General features: G+C 46.9%; 2 protein-coding genes across 11 annotated transcripts in view; both read left to right on the top strand.

Annotated features, from left to right (window-relative positions):
• SDK1 (sidekick cell adhesion molecule 1) overlaps positions 1 to 9050 on the top strand; it is a 362240-nt gene extending 353190 nt beyond the window's left edge. For all 8 annotated transcript variants that reach the window (XM_085237875.1, XM_085237877.1, XM_085237878.1 and 5 more), the window contains one exon: positions 3103 to 9050. In XM_085237875.1, the coding sequence (XP_085094001.1) occupies positions 3103 to 3375 (273 nt within the window). In that variant the 3' untranslated portion in view covers positions 3376 to 9050. The remainder of the gene's footprint in view (positions 1 to 3102) is intronic.
• Positions 9051 to 12264: 3214 nt separating this feature from the next.
• On the top strand, positions 12265 to 23211 carry CYP3A80 (cytochrome P450 3A80). Of its 3 annotated transcripts, none has more exon segments than NM_001303150.1 (13): positions 12265 to 12360; positions 12902 to 12995; positions 13874 to 13926; positions 15185 to 15284; positions 15731 to 15844; positions 16046 to 16134; positions 16684 to 16832; positions 17289 to 17416; positions 17739 to 17826; positions 18742 to 18902; positions 19021 to 19247; positions 20648 to 20810; positions 22945 to 23203. In NM_001303150.1, coding segments are annotated over 13 exon segments (1533 nt in total). In that variant the 5' UTR covers positions 12265 to 12289; the 3' UTR covers positions 23041 to 23203.
• Positions 23212 to 23569: the final 358 nt, after the last annotated feature.

Below are 23569 nucleotides of genomic sequence, written 5' to 3' on the forward strand. Positions count from 1 at the left end.
CTTATTTACACTACATTAGTATTCTCTTTCAGTTGGGATAACAGACTAATTAGGGGACAGATTATCAGCAGGTGGCCTAGTTTGAAAATCTTGGACTTTCTGTCCATGGCAAGTCTATTTCAAGTGGCACCAGCCCATCTAAAAGTGCTCCCAATATTTCTCCTCTTCATTATGTTGACTTCTGGCAGTCTCAAAAGGACTTGGCTTAGGTACAGAAACTGTATTAGTTCTGTGGGTAAGTATATTTTTCCTAGCAGTGAATAGAAATCAAGTGGCAGCATCACTATTATTGTACCCATCAAGTAATGTGCTCCTTTCCTGGATACATCTCCTTCTCAGCATTTCTCTTTAGACCTCCTGGCCTTTCAACTGCCTTTATGTTTCTTCCTTGTGTCTGTGGGGCTGTCAGGAAGACCAGGAAGGAGCCCCAGGAAGCGATTTTTTATTTTTATTTTTACTTATGTGTATAACACTGCAACTCAGCTGACATGATCCATCTCTCCAGCAGAGGCTTGTTTCTCTGGAGCTAGAGGAGTGTGTCTGAGGCATTGAGACTGACTTTGGATTGGGGAAGGAGTCGGAAGAGCTGTGGTTGCATTGTGTCTTTGGTGGGGGAGCATATCCGTGAGTTTATATCTTTAGATGATGCTCACTGTTGAATGAGCCGCAGCCATCTGCCTCTGCTCAGGATGCAGAGACTTTTCTGTTGGATGCCGACATCATCTCCCAGCTCCCCAGGCAATTTAAGCCTTAACGCTAGCACACAGAGCTGCAGCAACACATAGGCTGGTGCAAGGTACAACATCTTGTTTCTTGATAGGAACAGAGGAAACCAGGTCTGCAGGAAAAGTCTGTTGCCTCTGCAGCTGAGGACCTGAGCTGTAGCCTCTCTTTGTCACACTGCCACATCCACCATCAGCAGAAGCACTTTTGTTGGAGCCCCTTACAAAATAGACAGGGCTGTGCTGGCAGGATGTTTCCTGCAGCAGTGCCAAGGCTCTGGAGCTGCTCTCTGTACCCTCTGGCTGCAAAGTGTTCCAAATCTGGGGATATTCCAGGCACGCTGCAAAAACCACCTGTTCAGGAAGGCCTTTGGAGGGAGCCCGGTGTTGTCTTCCCAAGGTTGGCAGCTGGTGCAAAGGAACGTTTTTCCAGGTGATAGATTTGCTGAGTTCCTTCTGGAATAATTGTTAAATGCTGGTGGGGTTTTGTTGTAATATTAATTACGCATCAAGGCACCTGGAGCTTTGCAGTCTTAAAACAATAGGAAGATCCAAAGCATGGTTAACAGAAGGGAAATTTTGCAAAGCTGTTAGCAAACTGCTTTACTCAGAGTTTCAGAAAACTCTGGGAAAAAATTTCTCAGCCCCGTCTATCACTCTCTGTGCTGGAAAACAGGCACGAAATAGTACTGAAGCAGCTATCTAAGCAAAGGAGTGGGATGATGGATGCGGTGCCCTTTTCAAATGATGGTTCGGAAGGCATTTGAAGATTGTTCTTCAGAGGCCATTAGAGGAGGAGAGACTAGTTGTGTGGCAGGCAGGATCAAGGAGGGTGTGTGTTTGCTGCGTGGTGTCACATCAGAATGATACCAACCTTCTGAAACTAATTGCAGTCACTAGTGGTTGTGAGTTGTGCTTACCCATCTCTCTCTTGTATGTCATAGGCAGCCACCACTTTGATTTTTAATTGCCTTTTAGGTTGGCTATGCAGGCTATCAGGGGGGAAAAAAAGGAATAAAAGCTTTTGCATGCTCGAATGAGAGATTTCAAGAGAAGGCATGAGATATGGCAGTGACTGAGTGAATGTTTGTGTGCTGTATGGGATGTGGCTGCTATTGGTGGGAATGTCAGTGGGAACAGAAGGGAAATGTGCGCTTGGATGCTATGGGCAAGGCTTTGCCATGGTCTCTGTTCAGAGGAGATCGATGAGCTCTCCATGCTTCCTGCAGCTGTGTCCCAGAAGCAGTGCTCTGGGGGCACAGAGCTGCTCTGGTTATAGCCCAGCAGAGCTCCTCAGCTCCAGTGAGGTGCTGGTGCCGGCTCTGAGGCTACTGGTTGTTCTCTGTACACGTTTTCAGGGGTAAGATCCTGTCTGAGCATGGGCTTGTGCCTGAGCCACGTGATGGAAGCATCCCCTCCTTTCTGGCATTTTTTGCATTTCTGTTTTCTTCCATCGCTGCTGGTTGTGTGCATTATTACACTACTGATAATCAACTGGAAAGTACAAAATAGAGTTGTTTGCCTGAAATAACTTTTGGTTTTGCTTAACTCCCTCCCAATGATATAACTAATTTTCAGTATTTAATGAGGCTTGCAAGCCAAACTGCAAGCACTGTGCAGGTGCCCTGACCTGACCAGAATACACAACAGCACAGCAACTGCTGTTGTGCTGTGCACAAAAGGCGTTCTGTCAGTCTTTGCATCAGAAGTAGAGAGATTCTCAATTGCTATTGTAACTGTGATCACTTTGATTATATCAGAGAGTCATAGAATGGTTGGTTTCCTTGCAGTGACTCCACCCTTCTCTGCACCTTCTGTCTAAGTAGGAACCTGTAGTCTTGCTGTGGGGTTCTGTGCTAAATTAGAAGGGATTTCATAGAATCATAGAATGGCCCGGGTTGAAAAGGACCACAGTGCTCATCCAGTTCCAGCCCCTGCTATGTACAGGTTGCCAACCAGCAGCCCAGGCTGCCCAGAGCCACATCCAGCCTGGCCTCAAATGCCTCCAGGGATGGGGCATCCACAGTCTCCTTGGGCAACCTGTTCCAGTGCCTCACCACCCTCTGGGTGAAAAACTTCCTCCTAATATCCAACCTAAACTTCCCCGTCTCAGCTTAAAACCATACCTCTTGTCCTTTCTCTGCATCTCTTATTGAAAGAGATCATCAGGGAATTTCCCCCTAGCAGCAAGGCCTGGCTCAGCCAGAGCACAGCACTCTCCTACAGCCAGCATGTGTTACACTTGGACTACAACCCATCCTACCCTAAAATTATGGCTTTTGTCAGCTGGTGATATTAATCTTCCCTCTAATTTCTTTCAGAGCGGACTGAGCTAAATCCTAGATGCTAACAGCTGATTTTTTTTTCCCTTACACTCCAGGCCACCGACTCAGATTACGAAGACGAGCTGCCAAAGCATTCCTTTGTGAACCATTACATGAGCGATCCCACGTACTACAACTCCTGGAAGCGGCAGCAGAAAGGGGTGAAGCACCCAACATCCTACAGATACGAGGAGTGCTCCGCCAGCGAGACAGAACCCTATTTCCAGACTGTCATCACGACACAGAGCTCAGGAGGGGTGTACACCCCAACGGGACAGCCTGCACCCGGCTCCCGGACTCCAGTGACAGGCTTCTCCTCCTTCGTCTGACACGGGGTGGGAGGGAAGAGCCCGGCCGCGATGCCGGCGCTGCTCGGGGTCACCCACAGCAGTGACCAGCGGCGAACTGTGGGTAGCTTCTCTATCAGGGTAGAGCGGATGGGAACATGGATGAGGCTGATCTGGTTTTGTTCTTTGTTTTTGTTTTTTTTCAGTTTGTTTTGGGTTTGGGGTTTCTTGTTTGTTTGTTTGTTTTTGTTTTGTTTTGTTTTCCTGAAGACAATCAATTCTCAAAACACGGAGCTGAACTAGCCGAACCTTTGCTTAAAACAAATAAAGGAGGGGGGGGGGGGGGGGGGGGGGAAAGGAATTCTGAAAAGTGATGATTTTAACCACTTGTGAATAGTTGGGGTTTTTTAACCACTTTTTTGTAACACTGCTTCAGGAAGCAGCTCCCATGCCCTCTCTTCCCTCTTTCTTTCTCTCCCCTCTTCCTACCCCCCCCCACCCCCAATTCCAAACAAGGAGGTGAATTCCCTAGATGCAATGAGAGACTTTGTGATGTGATTCGAAGAGAAAACATAAAACCTCCCAGGCTCCTTTTTTTTTTCCTTCCTTTTCATTTCCTTCTGCCATCAGGGTCAAGAAGTTAAAAACAAGAAGGGACAAACTTTTACATGAAAAGCAGACACCTCCTCTCTCCTCTCCTCCTCGTTGCTCCCCGCGTTAGGAGCACTGGCTGATTCACTTAGGCTCAGATGTGTCACTGTGGCTGCTCTCAGCTCACTACTGGAGTTCATACGCTGAATTGCTGACCTGCTTTCCCTTCTTTTTCAAATGGGAACTGCTGGAATCTTTAAATATTCCAACTCCAGGGCCTTTAGAAGAGCGGATGTATCAAAAGAGCTCTGTAGGCAGCAGTGGGTGAGACAAATAGGAAGAATTCGGACGCAAGGTCAGTTTATTTTTGGTGTGGCTCTAATTCTCCCTTGTGGACTGCATGTGCCATTTGAGTTGTTCGTTTTCAAAAGTCAAAGGACAAAATCCAGCAAGCCAGAGGAATCTTTCAATTAATTGTAGTGACAAGCGAGAGAGTCTGCTAATTGATGAAGGTTTTGATCATGAAAGTTATCCTGCCCTGTCAGTAGAAATAGAGCATTCTTTCTTGCCCAGATTCTGCAGTGCTGCTTACTGGTCTGTAAAAAAATACGTGGTACTTGGGTTTGTTTGATTTTATTTTTTTAGTACAAAGACACGTCACATGGATTGGGTGAGTTTTGGTGTCCACAGGTGCCTTTTATTGATTCTTCACCTTCATATTTAGGAGAAGCAACAAAGTGTCTCCAAATAAAGCTAATCAGGTTTTCAAGTGTTAGGGCTGTGAATTACCTTGTGCACATTTATCGGCTGCTTTGTGTGCTTGAAGCTACAGCCTTTGAAAAGGAGAGAGGACTTTTTGTTTATTTTCCATCCTTTTGTACAGCTCCCCTTTTGTTTTCTTTGTTTCTACCTTTTTCCTCAGTCTGTTTAGCAGCACGTTGTTTGCTCACAAGGAAACTGTCAGGGCTTTAAAGGAACTGAGTCCAGCCCTTGGATCTAGCAGCATTCCTGGATCACTGCACTTTTTACCACAAGAGTTTGAAAGGCAAATTTGAAAGGAGGCACAACCTCGCCACTCCAGCACCTGGCATTCCCTCCCAGGTGGATGTAGGTCAGCCAGGAGAACTGGCATCCTGCTGCTTGCTAATGTCCCATCAGGGCATGTGTGGGCACTGTTCCTACTGCAAATTGTCCCTGGAGAGAGGAAAATTGTCCTCTCTAAGGAGATGCAGGACAGCGATGGCACTGGATGACAATGTCTTAAAGGCAGGTTGTTGAAACCAACCTAATGTTGATTACAGAGCCCGCCTGTCCTTGCTCTTAGGGCTGGTTAGAAGCTGCTTGGTTTCACCTCACCTGAACAGGTGAGGTCACAGCAGTCACCTTTCTGTGCCTCTCAGGCAGGGCAAACCAGCTTAGAACTGCCTGTGCTCTTTGGCACTGCCTCTGAGCCCTGCTGCTCTTGGTGCGTACAGATTCTGGATAGCACTGACACTGAATTGTTGTTCTTCTCCAAAGGCTCCAGAAAGAAAGAATTCAAAACCAAAAACTCCATCGGATGTGTTCAAGGGCTTTTGAGGTTGGGGTAATGATTCATGGATCATTAAATCACAAGGGATTTGTAAAGGCACCTTCTTGAGCCAAAACCCTGTGAGCCATCCCCCTCTCCAGACCTGCTAGGACACATGTGGGACAGAGGAGAGGCTCCAAAGGAGGTTACTTGAGCTGATGGTGAAGAGGAATGCAAAACAAACAAGAAAAACCACTGCCTTCTCTGCACTTTGACTGTTCTCTTAAGCCATACGGACTTTGCTTTAATTACTGAACTGACAACAAATTGTTTGCAGTCTGCATTTTTTGGTTTCTTAGGCAAATTTACCTGTGACTTTCCATTTAGTTCTTTGTTTTTTTTTTTCCATGCATCAGATTACTTCTTTTAAACCTCTTATTATACATACATGGAACACAAAGATGCTATTGCTGTTGGAGTGCTAAATGGGCTCATCCAATGGCTCAGAGAGGCAGGGCTATGGGAGTCTTTCAAGGACCACTGAGGGACTCGTGGATACAGATTAGAACAAAATAGATCACATATTGAAAATCTTGCTCCAAAGGACAGCGTGGGGTGAGTAGCTTCGTATCTCCTGAATATTGCTGGATCTAAACTGCTGTAAGGTGCAGTTATTCCCTGGGACTGTTCCGATACCACATTGAGTAAAAAGGCAAGAAAACCACGGGGAATGAAGAAAATGGATTCTGCGGTCACAGTTGCACCGAAGGAAGACACGGGGAGCAGCACAATCTGTATAAAGCAAGAAGAAATTATCCCTTTTTTCTCAGTGCCATCTGCAACTGAAATGCTCGAGCTCTCTGGGTCCTGCCGCGTGGGCTGCACGGCCCTTTTCTTCTGACTGCCACCAAAATAAAAGGTTAGGAGTGATGCCTGGAGGTCCTGCTGATCTGAGCAAAACCATCTCTGTTCCATTCCAGATCATTATTACTCTCGATGGTGTTTTGTTTAGCAGTTGCCTTTTCTTACTTACGGGTTTATTTTATTTAGGCTTTCACTCAGTGTGGACATGCACTGCCCTGCTCACTCCTAAAATGAGAACAGGATATGAGTTCTCCTGCCCAGTTCACTTAGAGCTACATGCGTGATGCCTGTGCCTTCTTGCTCACATGCTGTATTGCAAAATGTGACAAATAGGTAGGTTTTATTTACTTCTGATACCAGGTAAATTGTTCCATCTAGAAGGAAACACTCCATCAGTTAGCAAGAAAGCTCTCTCTTATAGCTGTAATCTTTGGGAATTACAGCTTTGAAATACGACTTTTAAACATTAGCTGTCATTTTACAATAACTTCACCCATCAAATCCATTTCTGTTTCCTTCTTGTTTAGAACCATCTTGAAAAATGAAGACTTATATGTAAAACTCCTTGTTAGGGCATTTTATTTGTATTTATTTATTTTCTCTGCCTTGTTTCTCAGGTCTCTGGGTGACTGTTATTAAAAAATAAAAGCAACGTTACGAAATGACCGAGGGAGACGTTTCAGGGAACAGCTTAACAGAAGCTCATTTTTCATGTGGTAGCCATGGGAATATCCCATTTCATGCAGAAGAGTGCCATGTCACACACGGCGTGTCCCCCAGCACAGGTTGCTCCCTCAGGTGGAATATTTTCCATTCCCACCTCTTAATCTCATTTTGGTGCATGGTTGGTGCTGCTGGGTGGGAGCAGCAGCGGTGAGAAGGGACAGGAGAGGGCACTCTTCTGCTTCCATTGGGGACAGCCTCTTCTTCCCCACCCTGGGAGTCAGCAGCTGGAAATTCCCTTGTGTGGAGAAGTGAGATCCTGTTGGCCAAAGGCTTTCAGAGGCAACTGCTGAAGGAATCACCTTGTGCCAAGTGATCCCAATATTGGAGGCAGTCAGCACTAAAAAAGGGGAGGGAGAAAGAGAGAAAAAAAAAAAAACTAATCCATTAACCCCAAAGTAATTTTTTTCTCCTCATTTGGAGTGCTAAAACCAGTGATGCTTTGCAGATGGACCAAGATCTCGTTTCTTCTGCTTATATCCAAGCCTCTGCCAGAAGCTGCTGTAGCAATATTTTAGAATAAATATCCAAGTCTGTCTTGAAGGGGGGATAAATTTATCATCTTCTTGCTCTCCTCAAGAAATCCATCGGGTCATCCAAAGATTATCCAATCTGCTCTCCAAAAAGGGAGGATAGAAAGCAGTTCATGCAGACAGAGCACCGGTGTCTTCTCCCACTTGCAGTTTTCAGACTAAACAGGGCAGTCCTTTTAGAGAAAGAATTTGTCAGGAAATTCTAAAATAAAAGAAAAAAGACTTTTGGCAGGGCCACTATAAATCAGCCATCCTAGAAACCTGAGACATAAGAGAGAACACGATCCCAAAACATCCTGTCTTTGGCAGTTTCCTTTATCAGTAGTAGCCGAAAGGGCACATGCAATGAGGGATTCTATTTGGAGAGCAAAAGCCATCACGGAACAACTGCTAGACAGGCAAGTTGTATTGCAGACCACGTCGTTCAATCTGGAGTTCCTGCTATTTCTTAGATCGGCATGGGTGGAGTCCATACAACATCATGGCATGAGGAGAGGTCGTGTGGGGAGAGGTTTGTTGCTGTTGAGCTTACACAGAGGCCGCACGCATGACAACGTGGTTGCACAGTATCCACTGAAACCTTAGGGAAAGCCACTCTTCAATTAGGAGCACATAAACCCCAAGACTGAACGTGTTGGATTGGGGTTGAGCCTCTAATGGCTTTACCTGACAAATCCCTTCATTTCTTCATATTTTTTGTACTCCTTTTCTTCCCCCCTGCATCTCAGACCCAGCCCTCCCAGGCAAAGTTGGCTTGCACTTTGTGAAGGTGTGAAGCTTGCCACCCACTGTAGTAGAGCCAGCACTGATAAGCACACATGTGACAATGGGACAGGTGAGATGTGTTTGAACAAGAGGTGAGATTCCTTTGTGATTTGAGATTCAGGCATTGACTCAGAACTTTTATCTTCTCAAAGCTGCCACCTACCCTTTTTAAATGGCCTTGGAGCCTCAAGACTTGACAGGAAAATCATTATTTCTGTTGATTACTGTTTGATCACTGTGCACTTTCCTGGGGCTTGAATCACTGGATATAGAGACTGGCACGGGGTCACAGAGCTTTATATCAAAGTGTTTTCCCATCGATGTCCAATTCTTTACATCTGGAAGGGACGCCTTTCTGCTTGTCAGCAGACATTGTGATGTCCTGCAGGTGGGACCTGGGATGTGGCATCCACGCTCCCGCTGGTGATGCTGAGCCCATGGCAGCAGTAGCAGATGGCTTTGCCACTCTTGGGATGGGATCCATCCTCTGACGTGGTTCCTGCTGTCGGCTCAGGGGTAGGACCACCTTACACAGCTGTTTCGGAGTTACCCTTTAGTGTACTGTGGTTATCGGGTCAAATGCTTTCACTTCAGTGTCTCCTTGGGGATTTGCCCTGGATTTTCGTTCCACGCCTCTCGTTGAGCCTCACCTTCACCACTCCACTATTTTATATGAGAAAGTTACTTCTTCTTTTGCAAAATTGCTTCTAATTAAAAGAACCCTTTTGGAATGCATGTGTCTTTGGTACTTTTATTGAGGGGTGCGATGAGGGGTGAGGGGGAGAAAATGTTTTCAAGCCACTCCTGTTATTTTTGGCTAGAAGAAATGATTTGGTACCTTGCCAGAGTGTTCACGATTTAACAGCTCAGGACAGTGAAAATGTAACACAGGCTGAAATTCCACGCTGTTAGTTCTGGGCTATAAAATCTTACAATCCCCCACTGCTTTTCAGCTCAAATGAAGCTCTCAAATCGTTTACACCCAAAATTTGGTCAGCCTGAAATTTGTGGTGTTTCAGTGGTGATAAACTTCCTCCCGGATGAGCTGAAACCCATTGGGGCTGCTGGTTTGTGTGCTTTGGTTGTCCCTGCAGGGTGGTAGCAGCCGTTATTCAAGTCCCACAGGAGTGCTGGTGGCAGTGGGCTGGATCCTACCTCATGTAAACCCATGCATCCATTACAATGGGGAGGTGACTGTGGCTTTTCCATGCAGGCAGGTTGGCTGCAGCCCTGCTGGAAAGGTGAAAGGTGGGAAATCATTGCTTTCCAAGGGCTGGGAGTCAAACTGCTATGGAAAGAACTCTTGTTTTCCTGCTCCTGAAAGGGTGATTGTAAACAATGCAGTGTTAGATAAATACAGGCACCCCTCTGACTGGTAGCTGGTAATAACTTAAAGGTATCAACATAACCATTTTGAAGATGAGAATCCTCACACTGTAAAATTTTGTGAACAACACGTTATTCTGCAAAATTGCCAGAACACACAGCAGTACTTTTTTTGAGGTCATTCAGTCCCAAGGTGCATCGTCCTCTGCTTCCAGCCCTCGCTCTGCTAGGGACACATTTCCTTTGCACATGTTTTTGTGGTTAGGAATGGAGCACAGACATAAACACTGGAGTGGATGGGAAATCTGCCATGGCATTTGTAGCCTAAACAATACCAGAGCACACAGATTGGCTTCCTGCCCTGCCTTGAGCAGCACAGGCAATGGCTTGACTGAATCAAGCAATCAAGGCTTTCACTGCTGACCCTTTTCCTGCTATTTGTCTCATTTGCTTCCTCTTCTTCCTCCTGTGTTTTTGATCTGGGGTTATTTATTTTTCTCCTTGCTTCTTTCATTTTCATTTTGTAAGCCTGCTTCTCAGTTTTATATATATATATTTTTTTTTTTTCTCCTCCTCTTGCTTTGACAATCATTTTCATTCTGAACCTGCTTTTGCCACAAAATCAAAAGCAACTGTATCTGAACACATTTTTCTTCATTATTTGTGCACATCTACCATGCCCTAAGAAAGGGAGTCCTGCTTTGCTGTATTGTTTCCTTGGAAATGCAGGATGTATCCCTCTAAGCCCAAGCAGTGTGGTCACTGAAGCTTTGGTCTGACCTCCCAGGCCCATGGGAGTTACCATGTTAGGTAAAGACCATCATTAGGTAGAGACCCTTGTTAGGCAGAGACCCTTGTTAGGTAGAGACCTTTGTTAGGTAGGCAACTGGCACGTTCACCACTATTTGTTTTCTAGCTAGGGTTAGATTAAGTCATGAGACTGATGATATGAAGTCATTCTGCAGCATTTTCAGACAAGCATCTCAGCCGCCAACAGGGCTCATGAACTCATCTGCAAATTCAGAGAGTCTATCTCTATATATGGAAAAAAGCCTAGTTATCAGCACGTGGTAGAGGAGGAAGCAACCCACGCCCATGGAGTCATTGAAAGGCATCACCCTGCATTGTGCAACTTTCAGAGGCTGAGGTCAGCAGCTGCAGCACCGCCTCTTTTCGAGGAAAGCAGCCGTGCAGTGGCTGAATCAATGGCCCTGCTGCTCCTCCGCATTCCTTGATAACACGGGACAGTGCCAACGCTCACTTTGTGCACTGAGCAGAATGCACACGTAAGGCTGAAGGGCAGTCCTGGAAAAAGGATGTGTAATGCAGGCTGGGGCCTCGTGCCAGGAGCCATAAAGCACCATAGAAACACGGGTAACCTCACCGCAGCCCGGTCAGACTGGAAAGATAAATATTCCTTTCTTTTTAGCAGGAGAAATTTGAGGCCCAGATGAGCTTTGCTTATGGGACCACTCAGTAGTTTGTGTGCCCAAGTGGCCTCAATTGCAGACGTCCTCGGTGCAGGGCAAAGAAAACACATCTTTCTTGCAAAGCAGCAGGACAGGTTATTTTTGGGTCTCTATAAATTGTCTCTGTTCTCCAGTGCTATCGCTCATACCATACCAGGGGAACACGACTGACCTGATTAGAGTCTCTTTCCAACAGAACAAGACTCAACTGGTAAATACAAACTTTAAACAAAAAAAAAAAATCTTGGGTTCTTTTTAGAGTTACCAGGGAAAATGAACTATGGAAACTGTGGAAACAGGGCACATTTTCAGATTAATCTGTGGGACAGTGACTGAATCACGCAGGAAACCTTCTCCTCTGGGACAAAACCTTGTGTAACTAATGGGAATTAGGACATATTTTATCACCCACAACAGAGGGACCAGGAGAGGAAGGATTCAGCATTTCAATCCTCCATCCCAGAAAACCCTCGCAGGCAGACAGGTGAAGGTGCTGCCATTGATCCGCACCACAGGAACAAGGGATGAGGGGAGGAGATGCCTAAGTTGCATAGAGCAGGTAAGGGTAACCCAGCTAGCCAGGCTGCTCCAGTCCTTCCTGTTGGGTTTCTTGGTAGAGATCCTGCCCAAACACGTTTCCAGTGGCTCACATCCAGCTCTCTGATCTCACTGATAAGGAGCCAGTGACAGTGAATAAACCACGAGGCAAACAGCACACTCATGGTGCCTGTGCTTAGTCTGTGCACAGCATGTGCTGCAGGAAAAGCCACCCATGAGCTGCAGGAAAATGCACAGCAGCATTTCATGGCTGTCCCTATTCCACCCCTCCTTAAGAGGGATTAACACAGCACAAGCACACCTGGGCTGAGCCTCCTGCAGGAGCCTCGCTGCTCCCAGGCCAGGAGAAAGGTGCTCTCCAGACATTTTCCCCTTTCACTACCTTTTCTCCTGCAGAAAACTGCACCTTCAGCAGTTTTAAGTATAAAAACCACAGGGCTTGACACAGTATTGACCCTTCAGTGAAAGGAGAAACACTGCTCAAGGTTTAAAGTTTGAGCCAGGGAGTAAACAGGACTCCTCCTTCTGCATCACATGAGCACAGTCACAGCTGCAAGCAAGATTAAAAAGCTCATATAGTGAGGCCCAAGCTGTGTGGGAGGAGTGCTGTGAGTTCAATGGGGTTCCTTCCAGACCTTTCCCCCATCACTTGGTTGCTCCTTGTTGCTTTCCTGAGCCTCCTGGTGCTGTAAGTAGCAGCTGCTGGACAAGCACCCTGGTACAAAGTGTGTTTGCAAGTGCTAAAAGCCATTTTGGGGTGTTTCTATTTTGTTTGCAAGGCTGATAAGCAGGGGTGGGGGGGAGAGAAGGGAATCATGGCTTGGGGTAGCCAGCTGAGAGCTTTAGGTGCCTGTAGAGACCTTGCACTGTCCTGGTGTTAGTGGGAAGGGATGGGGCCTGGGGAGGGTGCAAAGAGAAATTTCTGGGGTTTGGAGCTGTTTTGTTTTGTTTGCTTTGCTGCATGGATCCAGAAGCAGGAGCAGCTTTGCTTTTGCAAACTGCCAGGTTGCCTGTGTCAGTCACAGGAGCTGTAGTAAACTACTCAGGTGCACCCCAGGTGGTCCTGGGCCCTTGCAGAAGGGGAGCAGCCTCAGCAGGTCTGCTGCTGCATGGCCAACGCTGCAGCCTTTCCTGCGTGGCAGGAAGCAGCTATCTAACCTCCACTCAGGGTGAAGAACCTTCTCTTCTTACTGCATAAATGCGTCTCATACCCTGGCTTTGCTCTGCAGCTATGGGATATGGCCCTACCAGACCTTCAAGAAGCTGGGCATTCCTGGCCCACAGCCTGTGCCGTTTTTGGGAACATTCCTAGGGTACCAACAGGTGAGTATGGGCAGCTGCTGCTCCAGGTCTGCTTTAGGTTCTCAATGCTGGTGCTGCTTTTCCTCTACTTAAGACATCTGTTTTCTCTGTCCTTGCCTCCTTGATGCTTGCAATGGCACAATCATTAAGGCTGGAAAAGACCACTGAGATCATCCAGTCCAACGCTTTCAGATAGGAAGCTCTACAAGAGCGTACAGAGAAATAAAAAACGCCTTTAGGTTCTGGCTGATCTGAATGAGGTATGTTCTGTCTTTCTCTCCCTTCACAGTTTAAGCTATCAGCTTCCTCCTAGATTTCTAGCCACAACCCAGCAGCTGAAAAGCTTTTGGAAACAAAGGAAGTAAGTGTCCTCTAGATACCCAGGGCTGCTGCTTCCTGAGCATTGTGTGCTGCTTTGTGCTTTGGGTCAGTCCTCAGCAATCCCTGCACAGTCACTCTCTGTTCCACAATCTCAAAACTCCAGTGAACAGATTTCTGTACAACACCGTAGCGTTTCCCAGTTAGCAAACCTTACCAAATAACAAGATGTTAGCCAGCTCCAGATAACTGCCTGCAAATGCAGGACAAAATGTATTAGCTTCAGCTTCTGTGAAAGAGGTATTTTACCTTTTGTTTGCTGGGCTTACAGCATGGCATGTGCTAACTGGTTTAGGTGATGCATGGCATTAAGTGTTCCATAAGTTTCATCCTGCTATCTCTACATTACATTTTCAGTTCTTGTTGGCTGGTGGAAGTTGGAAGGGCAGTTCTCTTTCTCTGCTCTTTATTCCCTTCAGTGCCAATGTCCCTCAGTGTCTGTGTGTCTCCCCGGCCCCTGCCAGCAGCTCTGATCGCTCTTTTACTCTCAAACTGTTCATTTCTTGTCTCCTCTTTTGCAGGGGATCCTGAATTTTGATCAGATGTGCTTTGAAAAATACGGTAAAATCTGGGGGTGAGTTACCACTTGCAGAGCAAAATCCCCTGCAAATCTTCTGTTTAAGGTGCTTCTCTGTCCCAAAATAGAACATTGCCAATGTGTCCCAGTGCTTTAATGCCAGCAATGACAAGCTGGGGCATGGGGAAAATCCAGGATCATTCCTGGAAATGTCTCCATCCATCTCTGCAGGACTCTCTCCTGCTGGGATTTCAGTACAGTGCAGGGCTGAGATGATTGCAGCCAGTTCTGGAGACTTACACTTGTATAAGCTTTGAGAATAATCTTTTTTTTTTTTTTTTTTTTCTTTCTTTCCCTACTTTGGGATCATTCAGAACTCACTATAGTGGAGTTAGTGACCTCAGGGCCAGGGATCTCCCCATCCTCCAACACCCAGCACATCAGCGCAGCCGTGCCTTTATCTCTCCGCTCCAGATGCATTAGTGTAGGAAGGCACCAATCACTTCTCAACCACGCAGCCTGCCCAAAAAACTCTGCTGCTGGTGTCAAACTGAGCCTCGAGCCTTTGAAGCCACTCTTCTGTCTGTCTGAAGCAGAAAGCGAACTGCAGGCTGCTGCAGTGCGTTTCATCCTGCTCCCTCTTCCCCCAGCACCAGGGCATGAGCTCCCTTTCAGCCTTCTCTCCCTGCTCTGCCCTGGTTCTGTGCAGGCAGGCACAGAGCTCTCAGCATGCTTCTCTTGGGAACCTCTCAAACCCAAGCCAAAGCATGGCACAAAATCCATAGGAGCTTTATGAAAACCTAGCACATTTTTTGGAAAGATGAAATGTTCTCAAGCCTCTTGAAGATTGCAACTTTCCTTGGCCGTGGCTCGAGGCTCCTGCCATTCAGCTTTAAAGTTTTGATTGGAAAACAGAAAAAACAGATGAGTTTTTCCCCCTCTCATTGCCTCATAGGCCATGCAGGGAGATCTCTTTCCCCCACAGGTAGGCCATTTGGGGGGATTTATTGACTAGAGCCACCAGTTGCTAAAGCTGCCTTTTATCTGAACACACGCTGCTATGAAAATCCTCCTGTAACAGCACAGTCGATGGTTAGAAATGCTCATGCTGTCTGTGTTTGGCACTGTCCTTTTTTCCCTCATCTCCTGTTTTACTGCATAATAAAACTGTTTCTCATCCCCTTGGCTGCTTTGTCAGAGGGGACGCAGCTGCGTGGACCCTGCGGGCTACAGTGGTCCCTGCACAGAGCAGCAGATTGCTTCTGCTCTGCGTGACCCTGAGCAATGCACTGACCATGACTTTCTCTTGGTTTAGGATTTTTGACGGCAGGCAGCCCATAATGGCTATTCTGGACCCCGCCCTCATCAAAACCATCTTGGTGAAGGAGTGCTATAGCACTTTTACCAATCGCAGGGTGGGTATCCATGCTTTCCTCTCTCTGCAGAGAGCATGCACCAAGGAATGAAAAGTTTCTTCTGCTTCCAAGTCTCTCTGGGCCCTTCAGCAAGCAGGTCTCTGTCATGCCCTGATTTATTGACAGTATTGCCAATGAAACTCTGCTGGAGCAGTGGGGAGGCCAGTATGGCTGGAACATCAGCCTGGGTTTGCAGTGGAATTGATGTCCTGTCCACATCTTACACTTTTGTTTCCATTTCTGTTTGCTGGTAGAGGTAGAGCTGCTGTGAATTCAGGGGCCACATTAACACTCCCTTATTGTTGTTAGTTGTGGTGGGTTTTTTTTGTTGTGTTTTGTTGTTGTTGTTGTTTTTTCCACTGCTATATTGTTAAAGGGATCTGGAAAACTTCGCCTGTTGCCCTGCATAACCATGTCCCTTTTGCTGTAAAATCTTCCCTGTACAGGTCTTTGGTCTGAGTGGGAGACTGGAGTCAGCTGTTAGCATGGCTGTGGATGACCAGTGGAAAAGGATTCGCACTGTGTTGTCCCCAACATTCACCAGTGGGAAGCTGAAAGAGGTAAAAAAAAAAAAAAAAAAAAAAAAAAGCACTGACTGAGGTTGGAAGTAATACCTTCCCCATATCCTCCTCCTCTCTCCTCTAGAAGCCATAGACTTGGTCACTGTGGCCTGGCAAGTTGCAGGTGGCCGTGCAGAGTTGACCAGCTTTACTTAGAGGGTGTGAAAGAGTCAATTTCTTCTGCTTTGTTTTGCATTTCAGATGTTCCCTATCATTGAGAGCTATGGTGAAAAATTGGTGAAAAACATTGAGAAGAAAGTGGCTAACGAAGAGCTCTTGGACATGAAGAAGTAACTGTTTGGGCAGATACAGAAGTGTCTGTACTCAGTGTGGGATGGAGCCATTTGGAGAGCCCACATCCATGCTGCAGCCATGTCCTCTAGCTGGGCTGTGTCTGCTCTGCACTGCCCAGTCTGGGAAACTGTGCTCTGTACCCCAGCTCTTGTTACTGGGGACATTTTTGAAGGAGTTCAGCCCACTCCAGAAGCCCTGCAAGTCATAGATGTGGATTTTGTTGTCATTTTCACAATCTCTTTTTACCAATAAGAATGAGGATGCTATCTTGGTTAACCTGCACCACAGTCCAGTGCTTTCCAACGATAGCCTAGGTTTTTTACACTGAGAAAAACCAGGGGGATGAATGCAAATGGGGGAACTTGGGAAAATACAGTGCTGGCTACAGTCAAATCAGGGCAGGAGCTGCTGTGTTAGGTGTCTGCACCGAGTCCTTGGTTAAAGGAGTTTCCCTCTTAGGGATTTTGCCTAGACTGGCTGTTATTCATTACTCTGGTTGGGCTCATCCCATTCACTCTTTTTTTTTTTTTTTCTTCTCTACTCAGCATTTTTGGAGCCTACAGCATGGATGTGGTGGCCAGCACTTCTTTCAGCGTGGATGTTGACTCCATGAGCAAACCCAGTGACCCCTTTGTCACCAACATTAGGAAATTTCTCAAATTCAGTTTCCTAAACCCGTTATTGATGTTCATAGGTATAACACTCCTCATCTTATAAAGCCATGAATTGGTCACATGTGGTGACCACCTGCATTTCCTTTTTGCTCGCTTATCTCAGAGTCCTCTTTGCTATTTGGGGGGGGGAGGGGAGCAGCACTTTGTAGAATCCAATTCACCCAGCAGGTCTGTAGAAATATTTCCCCAGGGAAATCACAGTCAAGTTTTGTGCAGCTCTTGTGGATCTTTGCAGCCTCATACATGCAGAGATCCTGTTTGCCATGAAGAACTTCTGGTGCATACCACAGAGAGCTGCACTCAGTGCAGAACTGAGGGCAGATCATGATATGAGATCAGGAGACTGAAAGAGCTGAAGGCAGTGAAAAGCAATTTGTTGGACAAAGGTGTAAATTTGCCCCACTTCTTTCTATGCCAGTTTTGAGTTTAGGGGGCCTAGCTCTAAATCTGTGTGGTGTTCTTTTCTCACCTTTCAGTATTGTTCCCCTTCATGATCCCAGTGCTGGAAAAGATGAATGTGACGCTGTTATCTAACGAAGTCATGGACTTCTTTGATGTCTTCTTCATGAAAATGAAGAAGGAACGGGAAAAAGGATACCACATGGTGAGTCCAACCCAGGTGGCCTGTTCTCTTCACTGTGCTGTTCTGAGCACAGGTGGAACCTGGTCATGTCTTCAGAAGCTGTGGTGGATTTATTTCCTTCTCTCTGTAATAGCTCCCAGCTCATTAAACGTGGGAAGGGCCAGAAGCATGCCCTACCTGGGCTTCCACATGGGGAAAGTCAATGCAATCATCTGGTCTGAACCTCCAAGCGCTCTGAAGTTGTAGGGCTGGGTGCAGCAGGTCCCTCAGCATAGAGCTTGCACTGGACAAGATTTGGTTCCTCCCTCCCCTATCTTCTCTGACTGCCTCTGTTCCTCCCCAGAACCGAGTGGACTTCCTGCAGCTGATGATTGACTCACAGAGCTCACAGGATGGCTCCAAGACTGCTGAGGAGAAGGACTCGCACAAATGTATGCCTTGAGATCTGTCCTCTCAGCAGAGAGCAGGTGGTTCTAGTTAAAGAGAGGATGTGGGAGAAGGCTGTAGTCTTTTATTCTGGGGGGGTCTCAATAGCAGGGCCATAATAATGCTTATCGCATATGTGTCCTATTTTATTATATCTCATTTCCCAGGGTAAATCCCGAGGGCTATTTATCCAACAAAGAGCAAAGTCTTCTCTGAAGGCCAGTGGTGTTGGCTGTGCTTTGTAAAGCGCACACATGCTGCGTGCACCTTGCTCATCTACAAGCTCAGCTCTGTTGATCATCCTAGGTAAACTGTTGAATTCAAAAAATAATGGATCAGCCAAGGCAAAACCCGGTTCATCAACATCTATCAAGGCAGGAAGCTTGTTAACTTGTGATCTGCAAGGACAGGATATTTGGATGTTGCCCCACGCTGCAGCCTGGCTGCAGTACCAGTGTGGAATTCTGTACCATCTTTATTACCACTGCCACAGGGCTACTGATCCCTCAGCAGTATCTGGCTGAACTCAGAGCCCAGAGGAGTTGCTTGGCATCTCCTCACCTCTAATTTTTCCTGGCACATGCCCATATTTTATTTTTTTGCCCAGGAAACACACTTCAAGGAGATAACAGATTTTCTAAATGAGGATCAGGCTATGCTGAGCTTCACCAGTTTAATTCTGCTCTCAAAGACAGCAAAGTAACACTGCCAACCTTGACAGCGGTTTTCTGGCTTCACACCAGTGCCAAGCTGCTGACTGTGTTGCCAAAGGCTGCCAGTCCATGTCAGCTGGACAGGTCCTCTATCAGGTGTTAGGTAGTTATCAACAGCATTACCTGGATGACAAATGGGATCTTGGATTCCTGAGGGTTAATCACTTTTGATTTCAGCTTCTTACATGTCTTTGTGCCTCTTCTCAGCATTAAGTGATGAGGAGATTCTGGCCCAGGCTCTTATCTTTGTCTTTGCTGGTTATGAAACCACCAGCTCCACCCTCAGCTACATCTCCTATCACCTGGCCATACACCCTGATGTGCAGAAGCAACTCCAGGATGAGATTGATGCAAACTTGCCCAACAAGGTAAAGGAGAGTGCTGAGATGCTGGGGTCATTCCCACCTGTGCCTTGGAAACCCTACAGGGCTGAAGCCCTGTGTTTGCAGCCATTTTGCAAGCCTTCCTCTCCCCCCACATCCGCAGGCTGCTCCTACGTACAATGCAGTCATGCAGATGGAGTACCTGGACATGGTGGTGAATGAATCCCTGCGGCTGTACCCTGCTGGGGGGCGGATTGATCGGGTCTGCAAGAAGACAGTGGAGTTCAATGGGGTGACCATCCCAAAGGATATGGTGGTCATGATCCCAATCTACGTGCTTCACCATGACCCGGAGTACTGGCCCAAGCCAGAGGAATTCAGGCCTGAGAGGTGAGGACCAGGTGGGGGACAGCTGCACGTTTAACGTGATTCCTGGCAGGGGACATGGCAGAGAAAGCGGGGAATGCGTGATTATAACATTTAAATTAGGCATTTATCAATGTCTGACATCTAGTCCCAGCATTACCGTGAGGGGAGTTTTATGATCTACATCCATAAACTGTGCATGGAATTTAATTAACTGCATTGAAGGAAGCGACAGTGAGAGCAGCTCCCAGCAGCTGTAACGTTGAGGGGTTTATGGCCAGATATTAAAACGAGAGCCATTGGGTGACTGGCACAACGCCATGCAAATCAGCGACGGAAGGGCAAAGATGGGTAGGAGATAAAACCTAATTTTTCAACTCCAGTTATGAAACAATCTTTGTTTAGGAGGCTCTGTTAGCCCCTGAAAAATGAGGCAACAGCCCAAGGCAGACTTGGGACATCTTCAGCTGGCCAAGAAGACATTGAGGACTGGCCCAGAAGTCTGTGCCTTTGATCTCCAGTATGCAGATTTGTTCACTTTTGAGACATAGCATGGCAGAGGCATCATGAAAAGCTTAGGGGTGGAGATGTGTCCTGCTGGGATCACCACAAACCACCAGGACCCGGGAACACTGCCTTGGCTGCAGGAGGAGCCACTCCAATGGGAGAACTCTGGCAATGGGCGTGTTGCACCTCAGTTATTCCAGCAGTTAGATCCTTATACCAGGTGACAAATGGAAAGGGCAGATGGGCACAGACTCTTCAAGAATGGCTTACCTCATTGGGAGTTCATCAGAGGGTTGTGTTGGTGCATCAGTAGTGAGGAACTTCACTGCTGACTTAATGTGGCCAGACCTCGAGCACTGGGAGTGAAAGGCTTTCTGACATGAAAACCAACTGATCACTAAGAAGTATTACTAAAATGCTCAGTGGTGAATTCCTCTGTGAAGCTGATTGTTCTCCCCTGTTTTTCATGATGAGGAGAGGAATGGCTGACGTGTCTCAAAAGCAGCCCTCCCTTTTGTCACGCAGGGGGAGGATGTCTTTGTGTTCTCTCCATCCTTTGATCTAAAGGGAAGACGTGAAGCTGTAGACCTGTGTGTTTCAGGGTTTGAAATTTGGGCTCAGCTTAAAGGGAGTTCTGAGAAAAGAGTAGTTATGAAATCGTTAGCATATTTCTGGTCTTCTCTGTTCACCTGATGCACCTGGAGATTCACGGCCACCTCCAAGCAGCTGGATAAAAACAGAGGAGTAAGGTGTCTGCTGGGACAGGAAAAAGGGTCTTGGCTGCATTCTTTTAGTATCCGTGGAATCACAAAAAGCTTTTGCCTTCCCACACCCCTCATTGCTTCAAATCTGAAAGCTGACATCTCCCGGAACGGCAGTTCTTTCCAATCTTATTCATTTATGTTTTCTGTAATCAGGTTTAGTAAAGAAAACAGAGAGAACATTGACCCCTACACCTACCTGCCATTTGGGGCCGGCCCCAGGAACTGCATCGGAATGAGATTTGCTCTCCTCGTCGTTAAAGTGGCTGTGGTTGCCCTTCTGCAGAACTTCTCTTTCAGACCCTGCAAAGACACTCCGGTGAGAATATGGAGTGATGTGTCATTATTTGTACTCTGTTCCCACTGGGATGATCCTCCGTGCTCTCTTTTGTCTGCGTCTCAGGACAAGTAGGGATCTGACTCACTTACACATTAAATCCCTCTCATCCCCAAGGTACTATAACTTCAGGACCACTGAAGCTTGTCTGTGGGTTTGGGCTCTGCGTGAAACAGCAAAAACCAGGGAGGAAGATTTCACTTAGAGGATTAGAGAGGCGTGTGGGAATATCTGCCTTTAAATGCTCTTGGTTGTTTTAAATGCTTCAGTACAACTTACTGATACTTTTTTTTTTTTTTCCAGCCTCTAGAGAGGCAGATTAAATGTTGGTGGGATGTATCAGGCTGAAGTCCCTGAAGTGTTCTGCTTTGCTTTAGGTGCAATTAAGCACTGGGATGCTTTCTGCCTGCTGTGCCCTGCCAATCTGTCCTGACCCAGCTTGGGCACAGCAGATCTCCTCCCCAGCCCACTCCAGGGCTATGTTTTGCAACACAAACATGGCCAGCAGCAATGAGGCCCTGAGACAGCAGAAGACATCTCTTATGGGCCACCGGGCAGCCTCTAAAGCGGAACAATTTTTGAGCAGACATGATCTGAGCTAAATTTGAAGCAGCGGTCTCTCCTGCTTTTGGGCTATGCAGGCTGAAGGAGGCAGAGGTGAAGCAGGAGCAGGCTTCTTCCCTCCCTCCTACCCGCTTTTGGGTTTGCATGGGCTCCCACGCTGTGCTGGTGGGATCGGCTGTGCAGAACAGAGCTGCTCAACACAAAGCAATGTGATGGCTGCTAGGAATTACCCATCAGCATGTCCTGAACACGTGGCACCTTCCTGTGATGCAGACAGGTTGCAGTCTGCTGCTGCTGCTCTTAGCTGTGAGCACTGGGTGCCCAGCCTTGACCTGCTTTGCTGCACCACCTGCCACCAAAGGCCATGCCATTAATGTGTTTTGCTCACTAGGCGAGCTTGGAGATTGAAACAGAGGGGGCACAAAGTGTATTCAAAGGACGTTTGCTGTATGAAACAAAAATACTCATAGAATTATTACTTGGCACAAGCGCTCGGCTGGAATCTCTGCAGATTCAGATTGCTACTCAACTGCTAACCTGGAGGTGAAAGACTGTAATAGTCCATTAACAATGCAGTGACCTATCCACCCTTCCCCAAGTCTAATGACATTTTTCTAGTCCTCTGCAATCCATAAAATTGATTATTTTTATAACTGCCCTTAATTAAAGGGAGGCAAGTTAAATATGTATTGTATTATTGGTGGCCATAGGTTTATGGGGCTCTTTCAGGCTCATCTTCAGAAGGTGTCATGTATGTTGGATCAGAGGGGGAGGGAAAGATTCACCCAAGAACATCCTTTTGGAATATATGTAGGGATGTCTCTGCCTTCTCACACCCCCCACTGATGGTACATTGGGCTCAGAGCCATGTTGTTGAGATTTCCTGAGGCTCACTGGCTGTGGGGCTTTTAGTGCAGCATGGAGGGCTGGGGGAGCACTGTCTTTCTCGTGATGGGGAGAAGAACAGCCGGGGCATGAGCAGCATGTCCTGCAAGTTGCTTCCCTCCGTCACCAGTTTTCAGAGTTTTATAGTGAGATTTCCACCCCAGAAGAGCCCAGCACTTTTCTGTGTAATACTTGTTCCTTTAGACTCATCCCAAGCATCTCTCTTCATTTCTTCCTTCCCAGAGAGCTTATTGCTCCTCCTGCTCCCATTACAGCCTCACTGCCCTTCGTGGTGACACATTTTGGCATTAAACAAAATGGCACCAGTGCCCCTCTTTGGCTTCTGCGCCCTGGATGGATTCTGGCTGCTTTTGCCTCATTTCAGCAGTGTGCTGAGCTTCTCTTACAGCTCCATGTGGATGCTAGCATTCACTAACCACTTGCTTCAAGAGCCGAGGGCTGCTATCCCCCAGCTCACAGCTGTTTTATGTGCACAGCAGTGACAGCTCTGCAATAAACACAGCTGCAAAGCCAGGCAGTGCACTGCAGACAAGGGGTGGCTGAGATGTGTGTGGGCTGGAGGGATGTTTTCCATGACATGAAAGTCCTTTTTCCCATCTTAAATGACACTTCTGTGTGCTGTTTGTTTGTTTCTTTTTTCCTCAAGATCCCCCTGGTTCTGGACACAAAAGGTTTCATGCAGCCAAAGAAGCCTATTGTCCTGAAGATGATCCCCAGAGCCCATGGCGATCTGCAGAACTGAAGGAGCTGTTCAGAGACTTTCAATCAATGGTGCTTTCCCTGCCCAGCTCTGGAAAAGAGACCCAGATTGGTGTGTGCACTCTGGAAATGTCAGTGATGCAAATCCCCATTTTGCAACGGGGCATTAGGGGTTTGGCCTGGCATAATTAAAAGAGCATTATCCTAATGAAAATTCCCTGGCTTCAGATCCTGCTGTCCCAGATCACAATAGGCATTTTGCAAGACCATTTGCGCTCAGGTTATTTGGGTGTTTTTTTTCTCTCCCTCTGAAGAGGCACTTTTCTCAGCAATTTGATTCCAGACACTGTCAGTCTCTTCTGGCAGTGTAATTTAAATCAAGATAGGGAGAGCGAATTGCACATAGTTAAGTAATGCTACCATTGCTCCTGCTTCTACTGCCTGCTGGGCAGCTCTGTGTGTCTTCTGGTTTTATTCTCCTGGGGATGTAGATTTGTCCGGGGCTATTTCCTCAGCTATGTGCTCTGACCCTGACAAGTGTTAAAGTGGTCACGTCCTCACAGGGATGAATG

The sequence above is a fragment of the Meleagris gallopavo genome, chromosome 16, assembly GCF_905368555.1.
Source record: "Meleagris gallopavo chromosome 16, MGAL_WU_HG_1.1, whole genome shotgun sequence".
Lineage (NCBI taxonomy): Eukaryota > Metazoa > Chordata > Aves > Galliformes > Phasianidae > Meleagris > Meleagris gallopavo.

Bases quoted from the DNA above. Each gene is read 5' to 3' on its own strand.
- CYP3A80 (XM_085237102.1), top strand. From the start codon at position 13,895: ATGTGCTTTGAAAAATACGGTAAAATCTGGGG. The intron at 15,285-15,730 runs GTGGGTATCCAT...TTCCCTGTACAG, and splicing joins GCACTTTTACCAATCGCAGG to GTCTTTGGTCTGAGTGGGAG. The intron at 18,903-19,020 runs GTAAAGGAGAGT...CCACATCCGCAG, and splicing joins ATGCAAACTTGCCCAACAAG to GCTGCTCCTACGTACAATGC.